The sequence below is a fragment of the Saccopteryx leptura genome, chromosome 3 (assembly GCF_036850995.1).
Source record: "Saccopteryx leptura isolate mSacLep1 chromosome 3, mSacLep1_pri_phased_curated, whole genome shotgun sequence".
In the NCBI taxonomy this organism is placed as follows: domain Eukaryota; kingdom Metazoa; phylum Chordata; class Mammalia; order Chiroptera; family Emballonuridae; genus Saccopteryx; species Saccopteryx leptura.
The window spans coordinates 288,397,911-288,416,857 of NC_089505.1; the positions used below are offsets into that span (position 1 = coordinate 288,397,911).

The window sequence follows — 18,947 nt, forward strand, 5'->3', positions numbered from 1 at the left end:
GGAGTGCTCACCAGGAGCAAAGCACTGAGACCCGGCCGTGGCTTAGTGGAGGGACACATGGCATGGACTTTTACCACACAAGTTTATTTAAATAAAAGTGAACACATACGCAGGCTGGGTGGCCCGAGGGGGCAGGGGTGGGGGAGGCAGGTGGATGGGAGGCAGACACTAGGAGGGTCTGGGCAGTCTGTGTGGTATGAACCGAGCTGCAGATGGAGTGGCTGGGGCCTCGGGGCAGTGCTGGGCTTTGGGGCTGGGGGAAGGGGGCCCAGTGTGGGTGAATCTGGAGGTCATTTTCATTCCTCGCATGCTCCCCTCCGTCTCCCTGACCACCGGCGCCGAAGGCACCCCCTCCTTAGTCCCCCTATCCCTCTTCTGACATCAGCCTTCCCCTCAACTACTGGGGAGTCAAAAGACAAAATAAATAAGAATTGGTGGGTCCTGCCATGGCCCGGCAACAGGGAAGGAAGCCAAGCCAGGCACACTGCCCCGGAGCCCGTGCTGTGAGCCCTGGGAAAAGAACAGGTAAAGTGCAAGGAAAATCCAGTAAGTAAAAATATACCAATGACTTTGTCAAATATACAGCTGCTGGCTGTCAGGGGAGCAGGAGGCTGGCTGGGGCGGGAGGCGGCAGCACCCCGGGAAGTGTTGGCCAACACAGCATAGAGACAACGGAAATAAATATGGGTGGGGGGTGGGCAGGGGTCCCACCCACTGGGCCAGTGCCACAGGAGGACAGGGCCTCTGCCTGCCCGCAGCCCCATCCCCTTAGCCCCCTTCGCCTGACTCCCCAGTGCTGCGACACTGACACAAAGCACCCGGCCGACCGGCTGTAAGGAAAGGGTTATAATGTGGGGGGTGGGGAGGCGTGCAGTCAGCCAGGGCTGGAGCCGCCCTCAGTACTCGTCCTGGTCTTCTTGTTGATGTTCCTCAATCTCATCGTCCTCAGGGGGTGCAAATCCTTCCTGGAGGGGGGAAGGGTGAGGGGAACAGTGAGCCAGGCAGGCCAGTGGAGACTATGAACTTGGATAGGTAGCTTGGGAGTAAGGGCCCGAGTTCTAGTCCTGCTTTCCCGGCTAATGCTTTCTGTGACTTGGAGCTTGCGATTTCAGCTCGCTCTCCAAATCGGTCCATGTTCTTCAAGGCTCCTCCTGGCCCTACCCCTTCCTTTGGGTCCAGGGCCAGGTATCACAGGGGCAGGCCCTGGGGGCCTGGGACAGTAGTGGGCGAAGGCAGAGCTCACCTCAGTGGCGTAAAGGATGCCAATGATGCCTGAGATGACAGGGCTGTTCTCACTTTCGTGTTCCTGGCAGATGAGCTCAATGTCTCGAAGTTTGCTGAAGTAGAAGTCACGCTCCTTCTCCAGCCCATCCACTGTCAGCTTCAAATCCAGTAGCTGGTGCAGGCAACGGTGTTGTTCACACCAGAGATCCCTGCCTCAGACTTCCCTTCCCTGCCCTGACACCCCAAAGGCCTGGCTATTTTTTTTTTTTTTTTTTTGTATTTTTCTGAAGCTGGAAACGGGGAGAGACAGTCAGACAGACTCCCGCATGCACCCGACCGGGATCCACCCAACACGCCCACCAGGGGCGACGCTCTGCCCACCAGGGGGCGATGCTCTGCCCCTCCGGGGCGTCGCTCTATTGCGACCAGAGCCACTCTAGCGCCTGGGGCAGAGGCCAAGGAGCCATCCCCAGTGCCCGGGCCATCTTTGCTCCAATGGAGCCTTGGCTGCGGGAGGGGAAGAGAGAGACAGAGAGGAAGGAGGGGGGGGCGGTGGAGAAGCAAATGGGCGCTTCTCCTATGTGCCCTGGCTGGGAATCGAACCCGGGTCCCCCGCACGCCAGGCTGACGCTCTACCGCTGAGCCAACCGGCCAGGGCAGGCCTGGCTATTGTAGCAGGGCCATCTCAGCTCCCTTGCCCACTCCACTCACCTGCTGGTTGAGTTCAAGAATTTGGGCATCGGTCTCATGGCCGCCATTCCGGGCTGATGGGGGATTCTTCCGGAGGATGCAGGGTGGGGCCACATTGCTTAGTCGGCCAGAGGTCTGCATATTTTTGGGGCCTGTGGGGGACGTCCTCTGTGGAACTGCTCAGGGGAGAAATTCAGATGGGCCATGTGAGCCCATAGCTCAGGTGGCAGGGACAGCCTGGTGTGACAAGTGCAGGGGCGGGCCCCTGAGAAAGGCAGGCACTCTTGCCCTCCCCTCCTCTCCTACTCAGGGGGTGGGGCATCTACATCTAGGCCTCAAGCCACGGCCACACATGACACCACAGCAGCTGGGCAGCCTTTTGGCAAGCCTGTTAGAGCAGGGACTACAGGGAACTAAAGGCGGCGTGAGGAGCGGGGAGGAGGAGAGCCGGCCTGCGAGAGAGATGAGAGACGCTGGGACGGGGAATTTGGGATGTGGGGCTGGGAGGGTTGGAGGTCCTTGACTGACAGCTAGCTGAAGCCTGAGGGAAAGCAGCCCGTGCAGGGTCTCAAATCTAGCTCTTGCTGGGTCTTTCCCGATAGAAGCCCCAACCCAAAGCCACCCTCCCTATGGGTAACCTCAGAGTCTCAGGACTGGAGGACACAGAAGAAACCTGCCCCTGCCCCTCCTGGGCTCCCTGCCTCAGGACGGGCTCTGTGCCCTCTGCCGGGCCTGACTCAGGGGGCAAGCATGCTGCGGCTCCTTGTTCTCTAGCTGGGGCAGCTCCTTGGACAGCTAACTGCTTCTAACGCCAAGCAAGCAGGTGAGTGGGGGCAGGCCCAGGCAGGGCAGCAGCGCAAACAGAGGAGGCTCTGCTATGACGGGTTCAGATGCGGGCTGGGGCCGCTCCTCTCCCCCTCTCTCTGCTTCTTCCCTTTCTCCTCTGAAACCCAGACAAAGCCTTGCGTTCAGAGACTCATCTCTTGAGGACTTAGGGCTACAGGCCTTTGGAATGGGGGAAGATACGACCAGGCGTGGCAAACGCCCATCCCTGAGCGTTCAGTGGCGGGGGCTAGGAGGGTGTATAGTGCTGGTGCCAGGCCCTGGGCCTGGATGGACCTGGGCGGAGGAGCCCTGCCATGTGCTGCCCCGTCGTCTAGAGACACACTTGTTAGCTGATGCTACAGAAGGAAGTGCCCTGGGCCTCCCTCTGCCAGCTGCCACCTTGGCTGGTGCCAGTGGCTCTCCTTTTGTTGCAATCTTGGGAGCCCTCTCCTCCCTACTGTGACTCCCCCTGGTCTGAGTGGGAAGCAGGCGGCGTCATCTGAACTCCGTGATAACAGTCTCCTCTAGGCTGGGGGGCCGGGCCGGGGGGTGCCCAGGAGGCACTCCTGGCGGAGAGCCCGGCAGCCCGGCCCCCCACATTCCCTCCCCCAGCTCGGGCACGTTACCTGCTGTGCCAATGAGTTTCTTGGATTTGTTGAAGATCTGATCACCTGGGTTAGGAGGTGGCGCTACGTCCTGGCCCTGCCGCGCCAGCAGAGGGTTGTATTCCTTTCCATCATAGTTTGCGTCAAAGAATTTCTTAAACCACTGAATAAACTCAAAGTTATCTTGGAATTTTCCTTTCACTAATTTCTCTACAGGAATGATCTGAAATAGACCACATAAGCAGAGAATTTAACCACCTGCAGGCGAGGGCTGCCTTCCTCTGGGAGAGGGCCCGGCTCTCAGGAAAGCCAGCCCCCGGGCTGCAGTGTCCTCCAGAGACTCCACCGGGCCCCTCCCCACGCACCAGAACAAATGGGTCGGCTGCAGGCCCCAGGCTGGGGTCCAGAGACAGCTTTCCTCCAGGCACAGGAGGAACTGTGGGGAGGAGTCCCGTGGTGCTGCTGCCTCCATGTGGGTGGGGGCTGCTGGAGCCAGGGGTCTGGGGCCATTGAGGCAGCAGAGTGAGCAACAGACTGTCCTTGGGCCCTAGAGAAGGAACTTAATAGGAGCAGTATAGCAAGCCTCAACTGCTGGGATGGATAGGGTCCAGGGAGGATGAGGGGACACGAATGTCGTCAGGATGGGATGTGCAGTATAGGGTTTTCCACTGTGCCTTGAGCTGGGGGCACACTCCCCCTGGAGAGTTGGGGGGGTGGACAGAGGTGTGATTGCTGGAATGACCCCAGCAGCCCTGTTGCCCTGTTGGTGGGCCATCTTCTTCCCCAGGGTCACACAGCTCTTCAGGGCCCCTGGGAGCACAGGCACCTACTTTGTCAACACCCATCTTCTTGAAAGCTGCTTGCAGCACCTTGAAGTTGTGGATGTATTCGTGCTCTAGCTTGGCCTGGAACTTCACCTTCCTCAAGTGCACACAGCCAGGGAAGAGCATGTCCATGAACTGGCAGTAGGCTGCGCCTGTGGGGAAGCATGGCTGACTGCGGGTCCAGGCTGTTCCTCCCCCTTAGCTGCCTGCTTTCCCTTCAGCCGGGCCCTCTGCTGGCCCGCTCCCCCATACTACCCCGTCTCCTCTTCTCTCCTCATTCTGGGGCCATGGCCAGCTCTACTTGCAGGAGAGACACAGCCAGAATCCCTGCAGTGTTCCAAGAACAGGAGCAATTACTGTTTATTGATGCACCTGTGCGCCAGTACCACAGCAAACACTGCACATACTGTAACTGAATCTAACAGCAATCCTAGCGAGACAGAGGATGTTATCTCCATTTTATAGATGGGAAAACTGCGGCCTAGAGAGGTGTAGTGACTTGCACTAAAATAAGAGCTGAGATCTGGACCTAGAGTGGCTAGACTGGACCTCATGCTTTTAACCTCTGTCTTGACTGCCTGTCCGCACTGTCCCGCGCCCCCTTCAGCCCTTTCCTGTGCCTCTCAGCTCTTCCCAGTCCATGGAGATCCTGATTTCCTGCCTTCAACTCCAAACACTGACTGAGTTAGGACTGCAGCTCTCCTTAATCCTAATTACAAGTTACATTCTCTGCAGAGGCTGTTTTGCCTCCCACCTTCCCTTCCTTTCCCTCTAGCAAGACCCACTTCCCCTGTGCCCAGCCTCTTACCTGAACAGAGCTGTTCTATCTTGGTATAGTTGAGGTGCAGGGAGTCGTTGACCCACGCAAGCATATCATGACGACTCAGATTCTCACTGGTCACAGATGTGGAGTACACATTGACGGCCATACCCCAGCTGCAAAGAAAGGAGGCGGCAAAGTCAGCATAGAGGGGTTCATGGTTTTGTTTGTTTGTTTGTTTGTTTGTTGTTGTATTAAGAAAGAGAAAGAGAGGGAGGAAGAGAGATGAGAAGCACCAACTCATAGTTGCAGCACTTTAGTTATTCATTGATTGCTCCTTGTATGTGCCTTAACTGGAGGGCTCTAGCTGAGCCAGTGACCCTTTGCTCAAGTCAGAGACCTTGGGCTCAAGCCAGCAACCATGGGATCATCTCAATGATTCCACGCTCAAGGCGGCAAGCCTGAGCTCAAGCCGCTGAGCACTCATGTCGGCAACCTCAAGGTTTTGAACATGGGACCTCAGCGTCCCAGGTCGATGTTCTATCCACTGCTCCCCCACCATCAAGCAACTCCAGCTGTTCTTTAGCTGTAAGAAGAACAGGAGTATTGGGGAAATGAGAGTCACCTTCTTCCAGACAGCATTGCAGTTTACCTTCTGGAGAGGGGGACCTTTTCACCCTTTAAACATTTAATGAGCGTCTCCTGTATGCTAGAGGTGTGCTAAGAACTGGTGCAACAAAGTCACGCATGATGTGGTCTCTGCCTTTAAGGAGTGTACAGACAGGCAAGTCCCCACAGTAGGGCACTACAAAGTTCAGGGATGGCACAAAGAAGGGAGTGATCGCTTCTGTTTGGCAGGATCAGCAAAGGCTTCAAAAGTAGCAATGCTGAGCAGGAAAGAAGTAGGAATTTTCCAAACATAGAAAGCGGTGGGGTAGAAGGGCACAGCAGGCCCAAGGACCAGCAAGAACAAAGACATGGCTCATTCCAGGGCTGCGCGTTGCTCAGCAGGGCCCGGGAGCAGGTTCCGTGCGGGTGCATGGCATAGTGAGGATGTCAGGGATGGGTCGTGAAGGGTTTTGTTGACCGGGAGTTTAGACTTTCTGTTTAGACAATGGGAAGCCATTGCAGGTATTTAGGCAGACAGTATCCTAACCAGCTTTGTGTTTTAGAAAGCCAACTAACCTTTGCCTGACTTTAGATCCCATACTCCTGTGGGGCCTGTGGCCTGTGATCTGCTGGCTGACTCAGGGGCACCTAAAGTCCACTTGTCCAAAACCTTCCCTTAGAACATACTTCTGTTCCTGTATTCATTATCCCAGTGGATGTCACCGCCAGTTACCCAAATGCCATGTTAGATACTTGTGGGGTCGTCCTAGATAGCCCCTCTCCCTCATCCTCCTGTCTCATCAAACCCTGCCACTATGCCTTCCCAATATGGGCTCTTTGCCGCCTCTCCTGCTACCTTGGGGTTTATGCAGATGTTCTATCCCGCCAAGGCTAGCAGAAGCCTCCTGGAAGCTTCCAGCCTCCAGTCTCCCCTGGGGCCCTCCCTGACACTACTGCAGTCAGAACCTATCTAAAAGCAGCCCTGGCCACATCACTGCCCAACTCACACCCATGCAATCAGCAGTCATAAATGAAGACACCCATTGGCCAGATTTGCAGATGAATTCTTTAGCACTCACAGTGCTGGAAACATTTTTGAATCAGTGCCCAACATTTTAAAGTTGGGATGTTTCACAAACAATTTGGGATTTCTGGCTTCCTTTGGCAATCCTGGGCCTATGTTCCCCGCGCAGCAACCTAAGTTGGAGCTGAGCAGAGAAGCGCCTGCTCTGGCTGACAGGTGGGGGGCCCCTGCCCCAGTCTCCCAGCGAAGGCCAAGTGTCAGCGCTGTTTATCACTGACTTGCATTATTAAGGGATGAGGGAACTATTTCTTATAACTAGACTTTATCATAACTGGAGAAAAAAAAGATAGCCCGGAAGGACTGTGTACTCAAGAATTGTAACAGTGTGTAGTTCTGGAGTAAATAATATTTCTCTAGGTTTAATATGCAAATTGTCCCTGAAGGAAGCCCACTCCCTTTTCCTATTCTGCTCATTTATCAGGTCTGGTCTGGAACCAAAAGTGAATGACACACAGCCTGCCCCATGCACTCCAGAGGTTTTTTGCCAGAAGGGTACCTCACATTCTCCTGCAGAGACTTTCCAATAGACTGGCGTGAAGCCCAAGTGTGTGCATATGTGTATAACTACATCTATTCTCTATAACTATATTTATTATATATTTTCATATATAATAGGTAATGTTATGCATATAGCTATAATATATAATATATATTAATACACACATATATTATATATATATATGAATTTTTTAAAAATACTGCTGCTTATTCTGGTGTACAACCAGACCAGGCATTAGAACCACAGTCCTCTTCTGATACTGAGAACAGAGCCCTCGTCTCCACTCAGGACTGGCTCAGGTTCTTCAGGTGATACTATCTCTGCCCTGGCTGGGCTCAGGAGAACTCATCTAAGCACCCACAAGTCTCTGCAAGGGTTCTCTGTCATGTCCGCTCAAAGGTCACTAAAAAAGCAGCTATTTCTCTTACCTCTTCCAACAGGGAGGGTAGGATGCCCTTTGAGTTTTCCCTAGATTTGGCCCTGTAAGTAACAACTAAATCGTGGCCAGCAGGTGGCACCCAGGTCCTGAGCAGACTCCTTTCAATGGTTCCCCACCCCCCAAGTCCCTCTCCCTGGCTCCACTAGAAAAGGAGAGCCCCTAAATTTGATCTGGTTCCCTAAAGAAGAAGCCTGGTTGGGTCCAAAGCTGGTGGTGTCAGAGCAGGGGGTTGAGTGGAGTGATTATTCCTGACCAACTCTAAGAAGAGCTGGAGCAGCTGCAGTGGCTTACAGGGCTGGGTCTGCTCTGAGATTCTGGACTTAAGCTAACTAAACCAATTTCCATATTCCCCAGTCACATGTTAAACTCATCAACAGGTCCAACTTCTGATGACTTTTTTTTTTTTAATTGGGCGTTGACTCAAGCCTACACTCAAACAAGACCAGCTCTGGTGACAAAGGTATATCTGGCCCAAAGCCAGCTGCCTCCAATTACAGTGGAGAGAAAGTCTGAGAAAACTTTTAAAGTTAACATACCCATGTCCGAGGGCTGCTTCACTTCCCCTGAGATAATGGTAGACAACAACCCAGAAGGGGCAGGCTCTGTTCCAAGGGTTACAATAATGCGATTTTCCAACCCAGTCCTCATGTTTATACCGTCATCTTTGGCAGTATGGTGACTGTTAGGAGAAACCACCCTGATTTGGTTGTGACATGTCAACCTCTAGGGCACTTGCAAACCCGACTCAGGACTAGACTGAGGATGTGACCTTGGGAAAAGCTTGCATTGCAGGGTCTGACTCCTGCTACCAGGTATGGAGTCACGGGAAAGAAAGGCTGAAGAGGTTTAACCTGGCGATTTTGCTAAATAATTTGCTAAGTTAGGATCATAAGGGTCATGTTGCATTTACTGACAACAGAAAGGTTGTTACAGCTCTCATCAGGAGAGGTGGAACGGACAGTCATTCTGTGGCCCAAGGCCTTGACAATGGTCATCATGACTAAATCTCAACATCCTGTGGCCAGACGAATTTCGAGAGACCATCCAGTTCCTCTGCAGATATGCAGAGACTGCACTTCGATCTAAGCGTTTGTATTCCTAAATCATAAGTCTGCATAACTCTGAAATCTCACATTTAATATTGAAGAACCTTATCACCAGACTAAATCTAATTTTGGCTTTTTGTTTTTAAATCTTCAGTGGAAACCTATGTTCCACAAATATCTTGAAGATGATTCAGGGCCCCACAGTCTTTTCTAATTCCCTGGTCCCTAGAAGACTCTTCTGCAGTTCCCAGGCCTCCACCCTCTGCCCAGCATGGCCATGAAAGATGCACCAGCATTTCCATTCCTGCAGTGCTGTTGGGCGTACTTCCAGCAGGCTCCAAAAGGTACTGCTTAAGAATCCTGGATCAATAGGCAGGCCATTTGGGTTTTAATCCTGGCTCTACCAAATCCTAGCTGTTTGACATTGGCCCTCAGTTTTCTCTTCTATAAAATGGGAACAGTAAGAGCCTCCCCCTCAGACAGCTGTTTGAAGGACTAAGTGAGCCTTGTATACAGTGCTGAGCAGAGCCTGGCACATAGTAAGTATCTGGTAAATGTTATTGGCATTACTGGGGCAGATCGCAAGAATCCAAGGGCGCTTGTTTGAGAAGCAAGTGCCCGACATCTAGCCCCAGGTGTCCACAACGCCAGTCCAGGAGGGAGACAGACTACACACTGTGCTTTTCTCTGCCCCTTCCGCCTGGAAAGAGCCACCTGGGCTTCCTGAAGGTAGGCTTGTGCCCATGATACCTTCCCAGCTCCAGATCTCCCATAGATTCTGCTTTGTATAAGCCATCCTACCGGCCAGGAGAACTGGAACAGATGCTGTGGGATCAGCGGAGAAAGGACTCTGCGGAGCCTGACAAAACGTTCCCTGCTCCTGACATGGGGCTATGCCCCATTGTCACTGGACTACCTCTTTCTCGCCAGGCCCAGGGGGGCTGAAGTCATCTGTTTAGACAGTCTGCAAAATTGCTACCCCAGGCCCCCTTGGATCACACATCCAGGTTATTCTGGGCTTGCATGGAGACAGTATGTGCAGGCAGGGATGAAGGGTTCTGAGGGACTGGAGGGGCCTGGCTGGCGGGTCACAAAGCCCTGGAAGACCCAGCCAATCACCTTCTTCTCAGGGCTGAGCAAAGACCTGCCTCATAGGGAGGCTTGGTCTCTCAGAGATGGATTAGTCGAAGGTAACGAGGGGGCAGGTAGAGTAGTTCTGGGGCTGGCAGGGGACCAGCATGTGCCCATCGAGCAGATCAGGAGGGAGTGGGATGGCATAGGTTCAGGTAGGGACTGGAGCTTCTCCAGGATTCTGTTCTCAGAATACTTTTAGGTCATGTAGCTCTTCCTTAAGATCCTGAGCCCTGAGATCCTAGCCACTGGAGCCCTGGGCATGACCTGCTGAACTTTTAATGAGGCTTTCCGCAGGCTGGTTTGGATGTACCCACCATACTCCTGTGGCTGTCCAGGGGAAGGGGTCCTTCAGGGAGTTCTAGCCAGGCTCCTTTGTTTGACCATAACTCGGAGGGTTAATGGAAATCCAAGAGGAGCGTGAACAGAACTCCTCACTTGCTAAAATTAATCCATTTCAATAGGGTCCATCTAGAGAGGCAGATAGAACAGTAAACCTTTCTTCCTAAAAGTTCTCCACTGGAGATCTTGAAGTTCTTCAAACATCTACTTAAGTCAACAGACTTCCAGGATGGGGGCCAGCCATTAACCCAAGGCGACCGGCAGCCGGCTCCTGGAAGCTGTGCTGTGTGGGAAGTGAATAGTGCGGGAAGTGAATGGCAGTAGGTGTGGCTTGGCTGGCTACAGGCTCTGCCACTCACAGCCTGTAAGACTCTGAGCAGCCATTGGAGGTATCCAAGTCTCAGTGTTCAGGTCTGAAGAATCAGAGTAATACCACCAAGCACGGGGCTGTCATGAGGTTAATGACCTCGTCAGTGGGGACCAGAGGTTCACCATCACCCTGACTTTGAGTGCTGAGTAACCTTTACAGCAGGCAGAGAATGGTCGACATACCTGACTCACATTTTTCTTTCCAGCACTCTGATCAGAGTCCTGAGCCGAGAGAGAGAGCAGTGACAGGCTCGGCTTTCCGTGGTGGCCCTCAGGCAGAAAGACAGAGCCAAGCTTTTGGAGTTATGTTGCCCATTTCTTTTTTTAATTAGCATTGGCTCAAGCTCCTGTACACAATAGCTGCTCTGTAAATATTTGTTGGATGGATGGATGGATGGATGGATGAATGGATGGGAGAGGTTAAACCACAGTGTGGGGCTTCAGGTGACAGGTGGGCTCAGAAAGGTGGTTTTCTAGCCTCCTTTTGTTTGTTGACCGAGGAGAGGGGAGGAGAGAACGGGGCTGCACTGTGCTAGCTGCACTCTACCACAGACAGAGCATGCAACCTCTGGGTGCTCAGCAAAGGACTTAAAACAGCTCTTGCTCCAATGCATGTACAAGAGAAACAGTAACAAAGCACTGCCGGATTCCTCAGAGCAGGGTTTGAGGATGACAAGTTCTAAGAACAGAACTTGTCAGCCGGCTGGGAGGACCTCTGGTTCGGGACCGCTTTTCAGTCTAGCTCTGTAAGAGAACATTTTGTTTCCAAAGCCCCAGTGGTCCTGCTGTTTCCTTAAGAGCCCTTCACACTTCCAAAGCACACTTGCATCTCTGGGGACACGGATAAGCCATGTCACTTTCTTTTTCTTTTAAAATGATGTTTCTTCAGACTGTGTGGCTTACAGTTGTCATATGTCCCACTCCTCCAAAGTACCTGGATTCATCATTGTTCAGCCTACTTTCCCTTGACCCCAGGCTCAGCCTTTCTCTGCTCTCTCAGCTTCTCTCATCACAGCCAATCCCCCTGAGTCCTCCAGTTTTCTTAAAAAAAATTATTGTGTTTAGAGAGAGGAAGGGAGAGATAGACAAACAAAAACACTGATCTGTTTCTGTATGTGCCCCAACTGGGGATCAAACCAGCAACCTTGTGTATGAGGATGATGCTCTAACCCAGTGGATATCAAACTTTTTGAAGTTGGGGCGCATTTAAAATTCTACAAATAGCCTGACCAGGCAGTGGCGCAGTGGATAGACCGTTGGACTGGGATGTGGAGGACCCAGGTTCAAGACCCCAAGGTTGCCAGCTTGAGTGAGGGCTCATCTGGTTTGAGCAAGGTTCACCAGCTTGGACCCAAGGTCACTGGCTCGAGCAAGGGGTTACTTGATCTGCTGTAGCCCCACAGTCAAGGCACATATGAGAAAGCAATCAATGAACAACTAAGGTGTCGCAACGAAAAACTAATGATTGATGCTTCCTATCTCTTTCCATTCCTGTCTGTCTATCCCTACCTATCTCTTTAAAAAAATAAATAAAATAAGATAAAATTCTACAAATAATTGTAGGTGCACTATATACAAATTTCTGAGAAATATGTTATAATAATCAAGTCAAATATTAAAGAAAAAATAAAGTCCAAGTGTGCTTTTATGGTAATTAAGTGAAATAAATGACAAAATTAAATTTATTCTGACATTAAAAAACATTTTTATGTTACATTTTTGAGTTATGCATTATAGAATTCATAAAAAAGAGGGGTTAAAAATAAAAAAGTGACAAGTTTTAGTAAATTTAGTAAATTCAGCAGGTCCCAGCATGAATGTAAGTTTTTTCATTATTGTGTTTAAGAGAAACATGAGCCTGATGTGTCCTAGCAATTTCTTCAATGTTTGGGCATATATTTGAAAGGCAAACTCTCATTTCCTCGTCAATACATTGAAGAATTCCTCTCTTTTTACTCTTTTTTTTTTTTTTTTTTTTTTTACAGAGGCAGAGATAGACAGGGACAGACAGACAGGAATGGAGAGAGATGAGAAGCATCAATCATCAGTTTCTCGTTGCGCGTTGCGACTTCTTAGTTGTTCGTTGATTGCTTTCTCACATGTGCCTTGACCACGGGCCTTCAGCAGACCGAGTAACCCCCTGCTGGAGCCAGCGACCTTGGGTCTAAGCTGGTGAGCTCTTTGCTCAAGCCAGATGAGCCCGCGCTCAAGCTGGCGACCTTGGGGTCTCGAACCTGGGTCCTTCCGCATCCCAGTCCGACGCTCTATCCACTGCGCCACCACCTGTTCAGGCTCTTTTTACTCTTGTGTTGAATGCAGAAAACCAACACCATACATATCATCTTAACTTTACACCAAACAAAGAATAGAAGAAATTTGCCTCCAGTCTTTCCGGGGAACATGGGGGGTAGTGTAAACAATCCAGCACCACAGCTTAACAGCCTTTTGCAACCTAATCAGGCAAGTGAGGTGGGGGGTTGGGCAGACTGTCAGCTTACAGCCAATTCCCCACACCTCTGTCCTCCAAAAATCTAAACTCCATAAACCCTGTTGGTTTTTTGGTGTCGCCAACAGGCACATATTTCTCTGGAATACCATAGGGCACACCTGGAAATCTTCTAGGGTGCACCAGTGTGCCCTGGTGCATACTTTGAGAACCACTGCTCTAACCAATCAAGCTATCCTTGCCTTTTTTTTTACAGAGAGAGAGAGTTAGAGAGAAGGATAGATAGGGGCAGATAGGAAAGGAGAGAGATGAGAAGCATCAATCATTAGTTTTTCGTTGGGACACCTTAGTTGTTCATTGATTGCTTTCTCACATGTGCCTTGACTGCAGGCCTTCAGACCGAGTAACCCCTTGCTTGAGCCAGCGACCTTGGGTCCAAGCTGGTGAGCTTTGCTCAAACCAGATGAGCCCGCGCTCAAGCTGGCGACCTTGGGGTCTCGAACCTGGGTCCTCAGCATCCCAGTCCGACACTCTATCCACTGTGCCACCACCTGGTCAGGCTATCCTTGCCTTTTTGACAGACTGGTTATATAGTTCTTTAACTTTTCCACCAGAAAGTCTACTCCAACAATATTCAGAACAAATGTGACCGTGTTCAGTGTTAGATTCTTTATCCTCTCTCATGCAGAATGCATATCATTGTTAATACCCCAAGACTCTACCCTACCTCTCCACCCTCAGTGGGGACATGCATAGGAGGGGTACCAGAAGGCTTGCCTAGCTTCTCTCCTGGTCTACCATGGTGCCTGAAATTCCCACCACAAATGCTACTCTTGTGGATTAGAGAATTTGTCCCCAAAAAGTTTTAGTTATTATCTCAACTTTGGATATGAGGAAATGAAGATTCTAGGTTCAAGAACTTGCTCAAGCTCAAGCTTAAGCTCAAGCTCAACCACTGGAAAGGCCAGAGACTGAACCCAGGCCTCTGCACCCAAACCCTCTGTTTTTCCAGACCTTCACACTGTGGCAGGAAGAGTAATTCAATTTCGCACAGATCTAGTGCACGATGACTCAGTCTGATTTAGGCCCCTGAGTATTAGGAAAAGGGAAAGGAACTTTCAAAGGTTTTCTTCTTTATATTTCTCTCTCCAAACTACTGCAACATTGCTTTTATCAAGTGTTCGCTGACCACACAATGTGCTAACTGCTGCATGAGTCACCATGAGGACACAGGATCATTTTAAGGCATGGGTCTTGTCCTTAAAGAGCCTTTGTTTGGTTGAGTAAATAAGAGTAATTCATAAAACAAGAGAACCCACATTCTAGAATATGTGAGGTACTAAATAGTGAAAGTCCATTTGGCTTGTAAGTGCTCCAGGAAAGTGTAAAGGATGAGTGGGGTAAGTAGCGCCTAATTTGGGACTTTAAAGATAATAGGATGTCATAAAACAGTGAAGAGAAAATGGGAAGTTTGGGGCATAGGAAAAATGCCCCCCCCCCATTTTTCCATTGATAGAGAGGAAAGGAGGAGAGGAGAGAGTGAGAGAAGCATCAACTCATTGTTCCACTTAGTTGTTCCATTTAGTTGTGCACTCACTGGTTGCTTCTCATACATGCTCTGAGCAGGGATTGAACCCATGACCTCGTGCCACTGGGATGATGCTCTATCCGCTGAGTCACCTGGCCCAGGCCGGGAAACATGTTTACTATTACTTCTATTTTCTAAAATGAGCATTAAACCAATGATTAAATGTTACAGGAATGTTGGGGGCCACGATCAAGGGAGGAGGCAGGAGAGGTAGTGGTGTCTCAGGAGCCAAGGGAGGGACCAGGCTCAAGGAGGAAGCACCTACGCTGTTTAATGAGGTTACCAGACCTTAGATGGAGAAATGGTCATTAGATTGTGCAAGAAAAAATGAAGAGACTCTGAGTCATTTTGTTGGAGTATGAGGACAGAAGCTAGACCTGCAGACAATTATGAAGTCTCAGGTCATTAGCCCATGAGAATGCTGAGGAGGGAAATCAGGAGTTTGTCATCAAGGCCAACTTGATGTCGGCTGCAGCAACGGCAGGTGGACTCAAGAGTGACTGTGTGCAAGGGGAAGAACACCTTGCTTCCTTTAGTAAAATTTTGAAATGACATAGATTTAACATAAGCTTGTATTTTTTTCTTTAAGTGAGAGGAGGGGAGATAGACTCTTGCATGCACCCCAACTGGGATCCACCCGGTGACCCCTGTATAGGCCTGATGCTTTGCCCATCTGGGGCCCATGTGCCTCACTTGGAGGCTCCATAGAGCCGTCCTCAGTGCCCAGGGCCAGCATGCTCGAAATCAATTGAGCCACGGCTGTGGGAGGAGAAGAGAGAGAGATAGAAAAAGGGAGGAGAAGCTGATGGTCGCTTCTCCTGTGTGCCCTGACCAGGAATTGAACCCAGGACTTCCACACACAGGATCAATGCTCTACCACTTAGCCAACCAGCCAGGGCTGGCTTGTATTCATTATCTTGATACCCCATCCATTCTCTTCAGAATCTACATCCTATCCCTGAGTTCCAGATATCAACTGTCTAGGGGCTCATGAGGACAGGGTCATGGTCTTTCTAAGGCTCCCTATAACACTATGTCATGAAGGAAAAGAAGGAATGAGAAAAAATTTAAATATAATAATGTCTTAACTAAGTTGAATATTTTAAATATTAATTTACTATTTTGTTTAACTGTGGTTAATCAGAACTCCTTTTGATCTTTGAAAAATTTGTTTTAAAAATTACTGGCTCTTCAAGGAGGTGACATCAGAGAAATGGTGCCATGAGGAGGGCTCCTGATACCTCTCTCTGAAATTTCAACAAATTCAACAACTAGAAACAGAAAAACAATCCCAGGAGCATCTGAAATACACATACATCAAACAAAGGCAGTGACTGGGGCATCTTCCTGCCAGCCAATACAGGTTACAAAGTGCAAAAAGCCTGAGGAGAGTAGTCCCGCAAAGCGCTAAGGCACACTAGACAAGCCTGGAGGCTCAAAGAAAGACACCTGAGGAGCAATCGGCTCCCAGCCCTGCCTGATTATGCTGGCGGCTCAGGCAGTCAAGGCCTTACCCAGAACCCTGCGTTGAGTGGGGATAGAGGGGGGTTTTGGCAGCTCTTAGAGCCTCTTGCTCTCCAGGCAGTGGCAGCAGCAACTTCACAGCTGGGTCCCCAGGCTGTGGTTCAGGAAGGAGAGACTGGGGGAGAGGCTCTGGGAAAATGGACTCTCCCACTGTCGATGCCTGCAAACGCTAACAAGCCCTGCCTACCAACGGGACTGAGGCCTAGTTTATGTCATCGCCATAACGATACATCTCTACCTAAGAGTGCCACAGGGGCAGAACCAGGGGTACAGTGCCACCAGCCAAAAAGAGAGAGAAAGAAGAAAAAGAAAGAAAATAACTTCTCAAAACCAGAAAAAATCCACAGTTTTGATAATTCTTTCCATTTTTGTATCTTTTTTTCTTCTACCTTGGTCCTTTTATCTTCTTCCCGTTTTATTCTTTTCTTTTCATTTTGAACTTCATTACTCATAGGTGTTACATTTTCCATTCTTTTTTTTTCTCTCTATGAGGGTTACATTCCAAAAACCTTAACTCTCTCCTTTTTTTTCTTTTCTCTTTTTTATCTCACTCTCTTTTGGCTTCTTCTTTTCTCTTTCACTTTTCCTCTCATTCGATCCTCACAAACAAATTATTTTATTTTGGATTCAAATTTTTTCTTTGTGGCATTTTGTGTGCTTTTTACTTCGCTGTTTATCTCATTAGCATTCCCCCCAACTCCAGCTCTCCATTCTATGTAGTTTTTGTTCCACTTAATACAATAGAAATTTCATCTTTCACCATATATATTTTTTTCCTTTTTTTCCTTCTTTTCTCTATCACTATATCTCTCATTCAACCATCGTTTACCAACAAATTATTTTATTCTTGATCCAAATTTTTTCCTTGTAGCATTTTGTGAGTTCTTACCTCGTTTTTTGCCTCTTTGTCACTTCTCCCCAACTCAGGCCCTCCCGTTCTATGTAGTTTTTGTTCCATTTAGCACAATATAATTTTCAGTTTTTCACTGTATTTTCTCAAAAAAAATTGTTTTAATTTTTTTACTTTTTCATTTTTTATTTTTATTATTATTATTTTTACAGAGACAGAGAGAGAGTCAGAGAAAGGGATAGATATGGACAGACAGACAGGAAAGGAGAGAGATGAGAAGCATCAATCATTAGTTTTTTGTTGCAAAACCTTAATTGATTGCTTTTTCATATGTGCCTTGACCATGGGCCTTCAGCAGACAGAGTAACCCCTTGCTCGAGCCAGCCTCTTCAACAAATGGTGCTGGAAAAACTGGAAAGCCACATGCAAAAGAATAAAACTCGACTACAGTTTGTCCCCTTGTACTAAAATTAATTCAAAATGGATCAAAGACCTAAATATAAGACCTGAAACAATAAATTACATAGAAGAAAACATAGGTACTAAACTTATGGACCTTGGTTATAAAGAGCACTTTATGAATTTGACTCCAAAGGCAAGGGAAGTGAAGGCAAAGATAAATGAATGGGACTACATCAGACTAAGAAGTTTTTGCACAGCAAGAGAAACTGACAACAAAACAAACACAGCCAACTAAATGGGAGATGATATTTTCAAACAACAGCTCAGATAAGGGCTTAATATCCAAAATATACAAAGAACTCATAAAACTCAACAACAAACAAACAAACAATCCAATAAAAAAATGGGAAGAGGACATGAACAGACACTTCTCCCATGAAGAAATACAAATGACCAACAGATATATGAAAAGATGCTCATTTTCATTAGCTATTAGAGAAATGCAAATCAAAACTACAATGTGATACCACCTCACACCTGTTAGATTAGCTATTATCAACAAGACAGGTAATAACAAGTGTTGGAGAGGCTGTGGAGAAAAAGGAACCCTCATCCACTGTTGGTGAGAATGTAAAGTAGTACAACCATTATGGAAGAAAGTATGGTGGTTCCTCAAAAAATACAGCTACCATATGACCCAGCAATCCCTCTACTGGGTATATACCCCCAAAACTCAAAAACATTGCTACATAAAGACACATGCAGCCCCATGTTCATTGCAGCATTGTTCACAGTGGCCAAGACATGGAAACAACCAAAAAGCCCTTCAATAGATGACTGGATAAAGAAGATGTGGTACATATATACTATGGAATACTACTCAGCCATAAGAAATGATGACATCAGATCATTTACAACAACATGAATGAACCTTGATAACATTATACTGAGTGAAAAAAGTAAATCAGAAAAAACTAAGAACTATATGATTCCATACATAGGTGGGACATAAAAAAGACTCAGAGACACGGACAAGAGTGTGGTGGTTAGCGGGGGAGTGGGGGAGGAAAGAGAGGGAGGAGGTGGGGGGAGGGGAGGGGCACAAAGAAAACCAGATAGAAGATGACAGAAGACAATTTGACTTTGGGTGATGGGTATGCAACCTAATCAAATCTCAAAATAACCTGGAGATGTTTTCTCTGAACATATGTACCCTGATTTATCAATGTCACCCCATTAAAATAAAAAAAAAGAAACATAAAGAATATTGACATTGAATTTAGAGCAGCTTAAATTAAAGACAATTATAATATGCAAATTTACTGCAAGATAGTTTCCAAAAACTTGTATTTTTACAAACTGCATCTGATCAAAGTTCTTACATATTATATAAAAATCTTACCAACACTTCAATAAACAACGTGATAAAAAAATAATTACTAAGGCAGGATAGAATAAACAAAATGTATTATTTATACTAAGGACTCTAGGAGCCTCAGACTCACTTGTTTTTTGGAGTATGTGTTCTAGGCACTGAGTCAGACATGGGGCCTGTAGGAAGGAATGAGACCCAATCTGGGCTCTTGAGGAATATAAGGACTAGAGTGGGAGCTAGACAAATGAACAAAATAACCAAAGGGCAACACATTACACTACAACCCTCAGATACAGGAATGGCATGCGGCTTCCT

The 18,947-nt window shown here is 48.3% G+C and overlaps 1 protein-coding gene across 2 annotated transcripts in view; it reads right to left on the reverse strand.

Annotated features, from left to right (window-relative positions):
* Positions 1-63: 63 nt before the first annotated feature.
* The window catches only part of MAPRE3 (microtubule associated protein RP/EB family member 3), a 54,631-nt gene continuing 35,747 nt past the window's right edge, over positions 64-18,947 (reverse strand). The window contains exons 2-7 of one of the 2 annotated variants that reach the window (XM_066378698.1): positions 4,977-5,104; positions 4,175-4,320; positions 3,411-3,567; positions 1,936-2,090; positions 1,244-1,396; positions 64-965 (exon numbers count right to left, since the gene is read on the reverse strand). In XM_066378698.1, coding sequence (XP_066234795.1) covers positions 897-965; positions 1,244-1,396; positions 1,936-2,090; positions 3,411-3,567; positions 4,175-4,320; positions 4,977-5,097 — 801 coding nt within the window. In that variant the 5' untranslated portion in view covers positions 5,098-5,104 and the 3' untranslated portion in view covers positions 64-896. Of the gene's footprint in view, positions 966-1,243; positions 1,397-1,935; positions 2,091-3,365; positions 3,568-4,174; positions 4,321-4,976; positions 5,105-18,947 lie in introns of both variants that reach the window. The other variant, XM_066378697.1, reaches the window with a different exon arrangement.